We start from the raw sequence: 12,500 nt of genomic DNA on the forward strand, positions 1-12,500 counted from the left end.
AAACATACTGCATTCATAAAGGAATTAATCTGGACGAAAAAAAAAAAATACTTCTAAAAAACATCCAACCAATCAGCCCAGAGTACTGCATGTAAAGCCTCTGTCCCAGCCAAGTCAACACATTTATCATTGCCCAATACCTTTTCATGTTGACCAAGATTCAACAACTTTGGTTTCACAACCATGGTCTATCTTAAGCCTTTACTAGCTAGCTGAACAGATATACATATGATAATTACCCACCCTACTTTTTGGTACTTATTTTAGCCATGCGTCTTTTTTATGTATTCTATTTTGTATGTATTCTATTTTTAATCTTAAATCTTTATGCACTCTATCCTAGTTTTTATGTTTTATGTTTATTTGATGTCTATTTTTATGTGAATCACTGTGCATTTAATTTCTTTGAGCACATAGTTTCTTTACTGTTAAGCACTTTGAGCTGCATTTTCTTGTATGAAAGGTGCTACACAAATTAAGTTTATTATTATTATTATTATTTTGAGCAACCAATGCTTCCTTTTTCGCAGGTGTAGCAGAGCGTGGCAGAGGGTAGAAGAGCTGCCTCCGGAAACCAAATACAGGATTGGGTATGCAAGGCCTTGAGGGATCTACTGTAGTAATGATGGCTTTTTATCTCTAGAACATGTATTGGAATAAGGAGTTACAGCAGAAAGCTTCCATCATGAATCAAAATATTACTTTATTGTTCAAATTAAGTCAATTAAATATTTTATGAACATACTAAATGTTTGTTATTGTGGTAAATGTGTGATAACCCATGAGGGTGACAACTTTGTTTAAGTGTCCAGTTTCAAAACACTTTCAGCTGCCTATCACATTTACAAACAACTATCTTGCTTCAACACATACATGTATGCATATACATACATCTGGGTTAAAGCAAACTGCGTCACACTTACCACCTGATCCGGATCAAGTATTTTCTATCTTTTTCCCCCAGTAAGAAACATACTGACTGCTCAACACTGATCCACTGACTGCTCAACACTTGTCCACAGTCAACATTCACATTGATGTGTCAAGACACCCAAATGTCATTTCATCTTCAAATGTACCCTTAGTAAATTGCAGCCTTTTGTGAAAACTACAGTTTGTCTAATCTAGTTCAATCCGCCTCCATACCTGATCAGTTTTCCCTGAAAGGATTATACATTTCATTTGTCATTTTTATCGACAGTAAAGTTGTTTTCTCATACTTAAGACAGCTTTTTTGTCATACACCTTTTTTATTCTACCATCACAAACTGCAAAATGGCTACGAGAGCTCATATGTTTCTCGTTAAGGGATCTCCATGATCCTCACCATAAATCAGTGCGGTGGAAGCAGATCCAAAAAAACGTTATGTGTGCTGAGCAGCAAGGCATGCACCTCCTGCAGAGGAAACTGTTCAGGACGGCCTGGAACAACCAGCGACTCCATTCAGCTATTTATATGGAAACAGGAACATTTCATTGTGGCATATTATTACATAGCCTATGTCATGAGTGACTTTAGTTAGAGTGGGATTTCCTCCCTCATTGTCAGTAGCAAACACGGGGGAACTATTATGCTGTTTCTACCCAACTGTCGAGTGCATAACATTTCTGTCACTAGACAGCAAATCACTGCTCTCAAAGTTACATTGTCTTTATTTGACATTTATCACTAACAGTTGGTGGCGAATTAAGAAGTGTGCGTATGTGGTGTTGTTGTTGTAGCCAAAGTGCATAACACCTAGTAACTTTTTTGGAAGTTCAGAGAGTTGAAAGAAAATGTCCTTGTGTCCTGCTCTCGCCACCTAGAGGGTAAAAGGTAGAATTGCTTTAATTTAATCAAATCCAATCGTGCTGTTGCCGTCACATCTTATCTAGATACTGTTGTGCATAAGTGGGGGTATTGAGAGGAATAAGATCAATCAGAACCACACCACAAACAGATAACTGTGTTAATGTGGTCGGGCTATTAGCAAATGCAGTGACACTGTTCTGATTTTGATCCACTTAACCTTAGCATGCCTCTGTCTTTGGAGCCAGGGGGTTTGGTCAGAGATTACGATAGGCCAAAGGCCTAACCCAGACCTGGGCAAAGTGCGGTCCCAGGGCCATTTGCGGCCCATTGGCTGTCCCTGACCGACCCGTGGAGGTCAATGGTAAATTAGGAATGATAAAAATGTTACGTGATAAAAACGTTAAATGATAAAAATGTATATGACTTCATTTGTAAACTTAAACTATTGCATTGCAAGCTTGCTCTCCTGTGTGTGTGTGTGTGTGTTTGCCATATGTATTGGTCGTCCTGGCACACCTTTAATACTGCTAAAACATGCTAATTTTTCATGCTGAATTGAGTTCAGCCTATTGGTCCGGCCCTCAACAACAGTCTCACTATCTCATGTGGCAACTTGGGGAAATGAATTGCCCACCCCTGGCCTAACCCTATACATTCCCTGCCGAAACTTACTTATCAATGAGGGGAACAGAGTAATGCTTGTAGGCCTATCGAAAAGATGATAACGTATTAAGGCTTTTTTCTCAAACTGCTTCTATTACACAACTGTAAAACTAGGATAATCAAGTTGTTGGGGGAAAATGAGTTAGTTTGTTTCGTTTAAAGATGTAGCATAAACTAAAACAAAAACAAAACAAAGTAAAACTGCAGAGTAACAGAATATTTTTGTTCTTATATTTTGTCACAATAAAATCTACAATGGATAATGTCCTAGTTGTCATAGAAGCACAGGTACAGCTGTGTCCCCCAGTTGGTGGGCCCACAGCCACTCCCGTGGGAAGCAAGATTTAATTAAATGGGGTCTGGAACAATATCCTTTCAGGCGGAGCCGAATTCCTAGCTTTAACCCTGAAGAGAGGGGTATAATGCTAAGTCAACCTTTGTTATAAAAGTAAGGTGTTGAGCAGTGGTGTAGTGGTCCCTGGAGAAGTGGGTATACTGTACATTTTCAATTCGTGTAAGCAGCCCATACAGCACAGGATAAATGCCCTGTTTTGAGAAGTGGGTATATACGCAATGTTGACTGAAAAATAAGTGGGTATACTCCGTATGCCTGCGTATAGCCTACCCCCTGGACTACACCACTGGTGTTGAGATGAAATTGGATAGTTTTTTTTTACTTGTTTCGTACAGTATTCAAAGATGAAGTTACTTCAAAACGATAAAGTTAACCCATCAAGTGATTCTATGGTCCGGAATCGGAAGTCAAAGTTGTGGCATGAAAAAACGTAGTCGATGGGTTGGGCTGAATCTTCGCTTCCTCGTTCACACACAGACCTCCTCTCGAAAGATTTGCAATATCCCTTCTCAAATTACAAGAGCACAGGTAGGACACTGATTCGTCAACTTTAAGTTTTGTCTTTTCCCGTTGGCTATAGGCTGGAGTACACGTCAGCAGTCAATTTCGAGTCACCCCCTCGCGCACGAAATGTCTTTTCCCTCTTCCTGGTTGCAAGTTTTAAGACAAATGACACTTTCTGTTAGGTGAGTGAACTTAAAGATTATACAACTAAGAAGTAATACAGGTCTTATACGTTCAAGTTTCATTGTAACAACGCTGGTGCTACCTCACCAAAAAGAACTGGAAGTAAATGTCATTTCAAGACATTATACGAAAACCAATGGATCGATTCGTTTAAACCGGACTACGAGGTTAAAAGCGGCTTTTAAATAAGTCATGAACACGGAAGTTTATGTTTGCTCTCCTTTGATCTGTGGTATGCGAGAGAATTCATGAATGTTTATTGCTCAATGTGTCAAAATGAGATTCAGACTCCTCCGAAGAAACGTAATTGCCTTCGTGCTTGTCTCGTTAGCTGTGTTCATTTTGATGTACACAAAGTTTGCTATAGTCTCAGACAAACCTCCTGAGACCCCACCTCAGGAGAACACCCAAACCACAGCCACAAGCAAGTTTCAGTATGGATCAGTCATGGACATGCGGACGTCGGTGTATGACAGTAATTTCAAACAGGCTATTCAGAATGCTGACAAATTCCCAGGTGACCCCGAAGTGGCCATTATTGTGCAAGTCCACAACAGGCCAGCTTACCTCAGAATGTTGGTTCAGTCATTGGAAAAGGCTGCAGATGTTCACAAGTTTTTGGTGATCTTCAGTCACGATCATTTTTCCCAGGAAATAGCCGATATAGTGCAAGGGATAACCTTCTGCAAGGTTCTGCAAATTTATTTTCCTTACAGCCGACAGCTCTATCCAGATGAGTTCCCTGGACAGGACCCAAAGGACTGTCCGAGAGATATGGCAAAGGCTGACGCCGTCAAATCAGGATGCCTCAATGCTGAGCACCCAGACTCCTACGGTCATTATCGGGAGGCCTCCATCACACAGACTAAACACCACTGGTGGTGGAAACTGCACTTTGTGTGGGAGCGGGTACACACTCTTCAGGGATTCAGCGGTTACACCATCTTCATTGAGGAGGACAACTACATCCTCCCGGACTTTTATCAGTTCTTCAAGGGCATGTTAGAGCAAAAGAAATCTCACTGCCCGGACTGCGATATCCTGGCCCTTGGCAACCACGACGGCCTGGCTCGCTTTCAGGAATTCTCGGGCAAGCTGGAAACGGCGAGCTGGCTGTCAACAAAACATAACATCGGCATGGGCATCTCCAGGGAGGTCTACTACAAGCTGATGGGATGCAACAATGAATACTGCACCTACGACGACTACAACTGGGACTGGACCCTGCAGAACCTCTCTGGAACGTGCATCTCCAAGCCTCTGAAGGCGCTCGTGGCTCGGGCTTCAAGGGTGCTACACACCGGCGACTGTGGCCTGCACCAGAAGGAGGCCTGTCGCCCTGAACTGGCCCAGACGAAGGTGCAAGAGTCTCTCCTGCAGGCCAAGCCAGCCCTCTTTCCCCAGACTGTCACTGTGGTAGACCATGGCCTCGCACAGCACCAGCCGCACATGAAAAATGGGGGGTGGGGGGACATCCGGGATCATGCACTATGTAAAAACTATGCCAAACGCCTGTAAGACATAAGGGATTCTTTTGTTGTGTCCCCAACACATGTTTGGGGTGTTAAGTGCCATTCAGATGCTAGGAGTGAGACGTTGCTGGAAATAATATTTTATTTGTGTCTTCCAAAGATGCTTAAATGTGGGAGGAAAGAGGTGACGCACATCACAATATTATTCATCAGGAATGAAAATGTTATTGTTCTCTCAAAAACATGATGTGATAAATGTACTTAAATGTACAAGTAAAGTTTTGTTAGCCTACCATCTGTGAGTAGGTCTACTTGACGGCCATAGAAATGTTTGTTTTGTGATTACTTTTGCGTATGTGTTTTTTCTTTTCTTGTATCAGCTCTCTTTTGTTGACCAATGCCGCAAAACGTAAGGCCATTATGTATTATCTTGGCTTTAAAAGACAATCCAGCTGCCATAAGATTTGCTGTCATCCGTCCAAGGTTGTCATATTTCCCCTTCAATGGAGACTCTTTGAGCTTCCACTTTGCACTCGAATCCACTCACTGTGTCCACACACTCACTCAGTCTTAGAATGTTCTTTTGAAGAATGCATTCCTTAGCCTTCCTGAACGTCACCTGTACGGCCTTATTTGTCGAATAATTGAAACAGACACTTTTTAATCAACCAAATGTGTGAATGAATGTACACCTTGTACACCTTGTTTGTTTTTCTGTTTTGTTTTATTTTGAATAAATGAGGCTAGTCTAATGTAATGTTATCTTGATAGTGCCTGGCTCTCTGTCATTTGCATGAGTGTTGCAAATGTGTTGATAGAGGAAAAAACATAGAAAATGCTTTATTGGTTGTTTGACGTGGTCGTTTCAAAAGGTCCCTTTGGTGTTTGTCTTTCTTTGTAAAAATGTTCGTTTTGCTGAGCTGGATATCTGTGTGTTCCTCCACACTGACCTTTGTTCCACAGGAAGGTGTGTTTCCTCTCAGTTTGGGCCGATGAAGTTACGCCATAGCCCTCGGCACCTACCACTGTGATAACACTACTGTTTAAAGTGCTCTGTACAGTTACCACACTGTGATCACATTCATAATACAATATTTGTATCACATAGGGTACATGAGGAAAAGTGTATGTTCTCTTGGTCACAAACCACCTTGTTGCCTTTAAGAGATTTTCCAACTGTTAGAAATGTGCCAAGGAAATTCTCCCTATTTGGACTGCTATTTCTCTTCCTTTGCCTTCCAGACCATTTCAGTAATGAAAGCCATATTCTGAACTGCCTTTGTATAACTATGCATATCCTGTTGTCGTGTTCATTGGGGTCTTTTGTATAATTTTTTTGAACTGTAATAACCAAAGAAGACTTGGTGGTGGAGGGATGACGAGACCTGAAGACATGAAATGTAAATAGCTTTTAAAATTATATTTTAAGATGTTCTAAAATAGTATGTGACAGTGGTTTCTCAGACTGTCTACATCACTGTAAATAATAAATACGAGATTCCCAGTGCCTCTTCTTTTCCAATTGATCTTCCAAGTTATTTCATTTTGTAATGGCTTTATGACATGAAGCACAAGGTAGCCTACTTACAACAATATTTGCTCTAGCCTACGTTATACCGCACTGCAACAGCGAATGCAATTGGCTAAAAACGTAGATAGTCTTAAATAATCTGTTGAGATTTGATTAAAAATACACAGTGAGTAGGCTATGGGTGATGTTCTTAGGCTACATCTCATCATCTTGCTACAAAATGGGCTGGAAAGGGTCTTAAGCCTTTTCTTACTCAACACCCAACACTTCCAATAGTGGATGTGCAAGTCTTTACTTCCGCTGTCATTTTAATGACTGTTCAAAATATCACTTTTTGCTCCAGATTTGGGTAGGCAGTAGTATGACAATAGGTAGGCAATAACTGCTTTGGAAACCCCTCTAGTCTCAAATATCTGAGGTGTTCAATAATGACAATGTATTGTTGTTTAGTTTAATTTGACAAGGCGACTAGAAAGTTTTGTGGCGAAGCATTATGGGAAATGTGCAAACTCCACACGTCATTGGACGAAAGACTGCTCTTTCTCTGGGATTGGACCATTGCATTGTCCATCGGTTTTGCTGTTAGCGTTGTAGCTGGAAACTTAATGTTAAAGACAAACTCATATTATTGCAACGTTTTATAACAGGAGCAAGCTCTAAATGGCAGATTAATAATGGAAAGGACAGCGAATTGTATTTCTACTTCGACAGAGGATGAGGACGACGTAATTGATGATGAAATATGGTGTTTACAACGAATTGGGAAAGAAACTGATTGGCTCCGTTTATTCGAAAATGCAGAGGTAACGTTAGCCTACTAGCTAGCTTTCCAGGACACCTATCGTCTATTAGCTATGCTAGTCAACAGTTTGTGTCTTCATTGGCTAATTGGAAATACAAGTGGTCAGCGCCAATTATCACAATTATTGTGTGATAGAATAAGAGTAACGTAAACTCCCTAATGTATACAATTCCTCTCCTGGCACAACTTCTTACCATTACTCAAACTATGTATTGCTATCTAGGCAACATTTGCAGCTGCACGTTTGCTAGGATAGTCAGGATATGCTACGTTAACGTTGACGTTAGTCTGTAAACTAAACCGTCTGTTTATCAATGTTGCTGCAGACAACTAGATTAGGTTATTCCCCGGAGCAAATTGAACTGTTTGACAAACTAGTGATAGCCTTCAAAAATGTACGTATAATTTAGTAATATATTAACGATATATATTAGCTACATCCCTGTACATGTATCATTACTGTGTTTGCAAGTTTAACGTTAACGGCATTCATCAATCTACCAATGGACTTGATGTTAGCTAACGGTTATTTTATTTGTCTGTCTATTTCTCTCCCTGTCTGTTTTTCTTTTAGGTTACAATCGGACGCGGCATGGATGTTACACATAGGTTATTATCCGTGACCTGCCCTCTCATGATATCTAGGAAGCACTGTATTTTCAAACAAACCGCCAGTGGTCAATGGACAGTATCTGACAATATGGCATGTATCTCTCTCATATGTTATCAAATTGGTTTCTTTTTAAAATAATTTTGCATCTGCTGCCCTATGTTTTGTAACAGGCTCCCTCATTCTCTTTATCCCTCACTTGCAGAGTGTGAATGGTGTGTGGGTGAACAAGGAGCGAATACCTGCGGGGGTACCTCACGTTTTGGAGGAGGGGAACACCATTTGGATCGGGGTGCCCTTGAATGATGACCCAGTGGAGTATGAATACACGTTGGTTCGCCGACACCTGCACGAGGTGGAAGGCTCCCTGGCCAAGCCGCTCTGCCCCGGCATGTACTCTTACAAGTTTATCAAGCACAAGATGGCCAAGCGGAAACGTCCGGTGGATGAGGCCGAGGTGCGTACCTCGCCCAGCTCCAAATCGAAGTTGCAACGCTGCTCTCCAGACGACCACTCCCCTACACAGCGCTCCCCTTTACAGCCCCCTTGCCCTGAGAGGACTCCCTGCGCCACTGGGGCTTCTCCGGAGGCTGGGCCCAGCGAGGCTGCCCCTGCTCAGGGCAAGACTGCGGCAGGGTGCACCCTGAACGCTCCAGAGGTGGGCGGCCATGAGCTGGAGAGCGTGCGGCACTACGGCCAGGACATGCAGGCGCTAAAGGAGCGGGTGGAGGACACGCAGAAGCAGGTTGACGTGCTGGAGGGCCAGCTGCAGCAGGACGCCCAGAGGGAGCAGGAGGTGAGCGGGCTGCGGGCCCAGCTGGAGATGCTGCAAGGCCAGCTGCGCAGTCAGCAGAAGCAGGCCCTCAGCCGGATGAAGAGCCTGGAGAAGACCTACTGTGATGAAGAGAGGAGACTGGAGGTGAGAACCGCACTGCCTTGAAGTGCTTAGTTGTTCTTCACACGTGTTTGACGTCACTGGACATCACTGCTCAGTGAGGCTGTACGTGGAGGCCAGAGTGGGAGCAAAGTGAATGACGTTGTGGTCATGTGTGTGTATCAACCAACTAACTACAAGGAAGTTTCAAATATTCACACAGGATGTGATGTTCCAACTTTGAGCTTGGGACAGATGGCACATAGTCAGTTACACTGATGTGTAGAATGTCATTATTGTTTCTGAGTTCAGTCACAAGACCTTGCCTATTTTTTTTCAAGAAGGTCAAAGCTGTAAAAAATTATTTGAGAAACAAAAGATGAAAAATCGGTAGTTTTCCAAAATGTGGATTTAATGTTTCTCTCTTGCTTTGTTTACTCAAAAAAAATGGCAGATGGAGAAAGCTCAACAGAATGAAGACGGATTGAGGAAACAACTGGAGCAGGCTTTACAAGAAGTAAGCGACCTTTAAAAATCTGTTCAGTCTGTTCAGCCAAGTTATATTGAACCCAAAGGCACGTTCACCATTTTTTTATAGCCTGTGCTTCCTGCTGCTATTGTCAATACACATGTTAGACGTCACTGCCAGTGCATCAATAGAGCTGTTTTTTAATCCGTTTTTTTCTGTACCGTGTCATCCCAGCACAGACAAGTGATTGCAGAACTGAAAAACTCTTGCCAAGGTTTTGAAGAGATTCTCCAGGCCAAAGACAAAGAGCTAGAGGTACCTGACGAGCTGTCAAAATCATGCTGTCTTGTCACAACTGGTTGTGGTGTCAGCCTGTACAAAAGACAATGAAATGAAATGAGGTTAACTGAAGGCGTTTATTGTTTCTGGCAGGAAGAGAAGGAGAAGGCCAAGGCTCAGAAGGAAGAGGTGGTGACGCAGATGACCGAGGTGCTCGAGAGCGAACTGCAGTGCATCATCTGCTCCGAGCTCTTCATCGAGGTGGGATCTTTGACCTAAGAAACGTTAAAAAACATAATCATAAGCAGAAACCAGTAAATGCCATTGTTCAGCAAACTGTCATTCAAAACTGTTATTGGGTGGATTCTCTGGACATGGAAGAAAAGACAGTCCAGCTTAATGTGAGATTGTTCCAAAAAAATTCAGGAAGTGTCTGTTGCATTCCTGGCATGACTGACATTTCACTTTGTGTTTGTCTTGTGATTTTCTCATGATTGAATTGTGAATGTGTCTAGTCTAGACAATAATTCTAGACTAGACGTGACTAGATGTGTTTTGAAGTTAGTGGTCTTTTGAGAAATTACATTTCAGAAGACATTAGTTTTTATGATCACTCACCATGTGTGAGAAGTGTAGGCATAATGGCTGAATGACATAAAGTAGATTTAAAAAGAACGTAATCTGCTACTGGCGTATCTATCCCCACTTTGACCTTCAGTCACCTTCAAATCAAATCAAATCAAACTTTATTTGTACGGCGCTGCACATTTCATACACGAAGGTAACACAATGCGCCTCACAGTAGGAAGGAAAGAAAAGTTGTAAAGAGACACAGATAGGAAAATAAGTAAAGTTTCCATAAATGTTAAATAGATACATTTTCGATGATACCAGGGCACCACACATGATACCAGGGCACCACATTAAACGTTACAAACATGTCAATTAAATACATTTTACAGGTTACAAAACACTTTTAAAGAGACACAGGGTGAAGACACCTTCAGGGTCCATGCACTGCTGTCGTCAACAATCTCCTTCACCTGTTCCTTCACTAGGCGGTGACCCTGAACTGCGCCCACAGTTTCTGTCTGCACTGCATCCGAGCGTGGCGCCAGCGCAAGGACGAGTGTCCCATCTGCCGGCAGGCCATCAGCTCCGAGGCGCGCTCGCTGGTGCTGGACAATTGCATCGACCGCATGGTGGAGCAGCTGAGCGCAGACATGAAGCAGCGGCGCCTTGACCTCATCGCCCAGAGGAAAGGTGAGAGGTGCGTGCTGAACCGGGACAAGACACGTCCCTTTTATTTCATACTTAGCACATTGAAAAACAGCAGGAATTAAAGCAAAGTGATTTCCAGTTTAGGTAAATGAATTGACAATAAAAAAAAATATAGAAGGGATAAGAGGACCAGTCACTTTATATTTATACAGCAGGTTGTACAAGTAACAGGTTGTTATAGTTGTTATATAGCACATGTAAAATCAACAACTGTTGAATTCAAGTGCTTTTCATTTAAGGTTTGAATGAGCCCTATTATTATTATTATTACATTACCCTTTCAGACACATTTTAGTAGTTTAGTTTAGGTGTGTGGTAACAGGAAAATGTGACAGGAGGAATACCCTACCTTGACAACTGTTTGTTATCAAGTGACATGACCTTCATCTGGATCTCAAAGGCTAGAGATTGAAAAACGATTAAAACCAGCCAGGTACAACTGTGTCTTGGAGAGCAGAATTTAAAGACTGTGGAATCAGCAGGTTGTAGGCAGAGAGAGGAAGAGCGGTTCATATATCATTCATTACCCCTGCTTTTGTGTGTGTGTGTGTGTGTGTGTGTGTGTGTGTGTGTGCGCGTGTGTGTGATGAGCAGGTCAGACTCCAGCAAATCCTCCTCGGCGGTCAAAGAAGCGCGACAGCCACGGCGGCCTCAGCAGCGACGATCCCGACAGCGGCGACGATAGCAGCATCAGCAGCATCAACAGCGGCTCCATCAACAGCGGCTCCCTCAACAGTGGCTCCATCAACCCCTTCTTCGACGCAGAGGACAGCTGGGACAGCAGCTTGTCCTCTTCATCGCCCTCCTCGGGCCTGAGTCAGGACAGTTCCTCCTTCTCCTCAGACGAGGAGGAGGAAGAGGAAGAAGACCACGGGGATCCCTTTTAACCCTTTACTTCCACCACGGTGGTGTTAGGACTTGACTTTACCTCATGGTTTTTTTTGTTTTTGTTTTATTATGTTTTTTCTGTCTCAACAATTTGTGTCTGTGAGGACAAATGTTAACTGAAGCTGAAGACAAGCCTCATTGGGGAAGAAAATGCACGCATTCACATATCTACCATCAATTTGAAGTCTGTTTTTTTTTTTTTTTTTTTCTTTGTTAGTTTGTCAAAGATTTTATCTGGCTGTACGTGTTCACTTCAAATTTGGTTTTGTGTTGGCCCAATAAAGCTACTTGTTATTTATGCAGCTATGTAGTTTTCCCCTCTGCCATCTTTTGTTATTTTCTAATGTTATGGCAGGCATGAGTGTGAAAAAAGACTTGGCATCAAATGTCGCTGTTAGGGGTACTACAAGTTATATGTCCAGTCACTTTGCCTATTTTTTATCAGAGGTTCTTAGTCTTAGCTGTGTGGTAGCTCAGACACATCAGTAACTACATTCGACGTGGGTGGCATCCTTATCACACACCACTCAATGTCATTGGGAGTTGCATGTCCACAAACCAAGTCTTAGGTAATTTGCTTAGACCTTGTAATACAACATGAGCGGTGTTTGAAATGAAGATGTCAGAAATGAAGAGCACATACTGTTTCAGTGCGGGGTGAATGGAAGGGTCATGTTAGATTATTAGGTGTATGTCTTAGAAATGTACAATGAGACTATCTTGGACTAGGGTAAATGGACTCCCAAGCTGCCACCTCCTGCCAGAAATATAATAAACATTTCATATGTATGCAGACA

General features: G+C 42.4%; 2 protein-coding genes across 3 annotated transcripts; both read left to right on the forward strand.

Moving 5' to 3' along the window:
* Window positions 1–3,470: 3,470 nt before the first annotated feature.
* LOC308377555 (alpha-1,6-mannosyl-glycoprotein 2-beta-N-acetylglucosaminyltransferase) lies at window positions 3,471–5,015 on the forward strand (the record flags this gene model as incomplete). The annotated part of the gene is made up of 1 exon (XM_080854266.1): window positions 3,471–5,015. Exon 1 carries the CDS (start codon window positions 3,750–3,752, stop codon window positions 5,013–5,015), a length of 1,266 nt encoding a protein of 421 aa, XP_080710392.1. The 5' UTR covers window positions 3,471–3,749.
* A 2,076-nt stretch (window positions 5,016–7,091) lies between these two features.
* rnf8 (ring finger protein 8, E3 ubiquitin protein ligase) lies at window positions 7,092–11,887 on the forward strand. 2 transcript variants are annotated; one of them, XM_080854262.1, is made up of 8 exons: window positions 7,092–7,303; window positions 7,877–8,005; window positions 8,118–8,831; window positions 9,241–9,303; window positions 9,490–9,570; window positions 9,688–9,795; window positions 10,593–10,797; window positions 11,410–11,887. In XM_080854262.1, exons 1-8 carry the CDS (start codon window positions 7,175–7,177, stop codon window positions 11,700–11,702), a joined length of 1,722 nt encoding a protein of 573 aa, XP_080710388.1. In that variant the 5' UTR covers window positions 7,092–7,174; the 3' UTR covers window positions 11,703–11,887. The 2 variants fall into 2 exon arrangements, with proteins under 2 accessions (XP_080710388.1, XP_080710389.1); XM_080854263.1 differs by having other exon boundaries at window positions 10,593–10,804; window positions 11,410–11,630.
* The last annotated feature ends 613 nt before the right edge of the window (window positions 11,888–12,500 follow it).

The sequence above is a fragment of the Sprattus sprattus genome, assembly GCF_963457725.1.
Source record: "Sprattus sprattus genome assembly, chromosome: 16".
Taxonomy (NCBI): domain Eukaryota; kingdom Metazoa; phylum Chordata; class Actinopteri; order Clupeiformes; family Clupeidae; genus Sprattus; species Sprattus sprattus.

Excerpts from the sequence above, each read along its gene's own strand:
- rnf8 (XM_080854262.1), top strand. The coding sequence starts at position 7,175 with ATGGAAAGGACAGCGAATTGTATTTCTACTTCGACAGAGGATGAGGAC. Across the intron at positions 8,832-9,240 it reads ATGAAGAGAGGAGACTGGAG|ATGGAGAAAGCTCAACAGAA; the intron begins GTGAGAACCGCA and ends AAAAAATGGCAG. Across the intron at positions 9,304-9,489 it reads TGGAGCAGGCTTTACAAGAA|CACAGACAAGTGATTGCAGA; the intron begins GTAAGCGACCTT and ends GTGTCATCCCAG.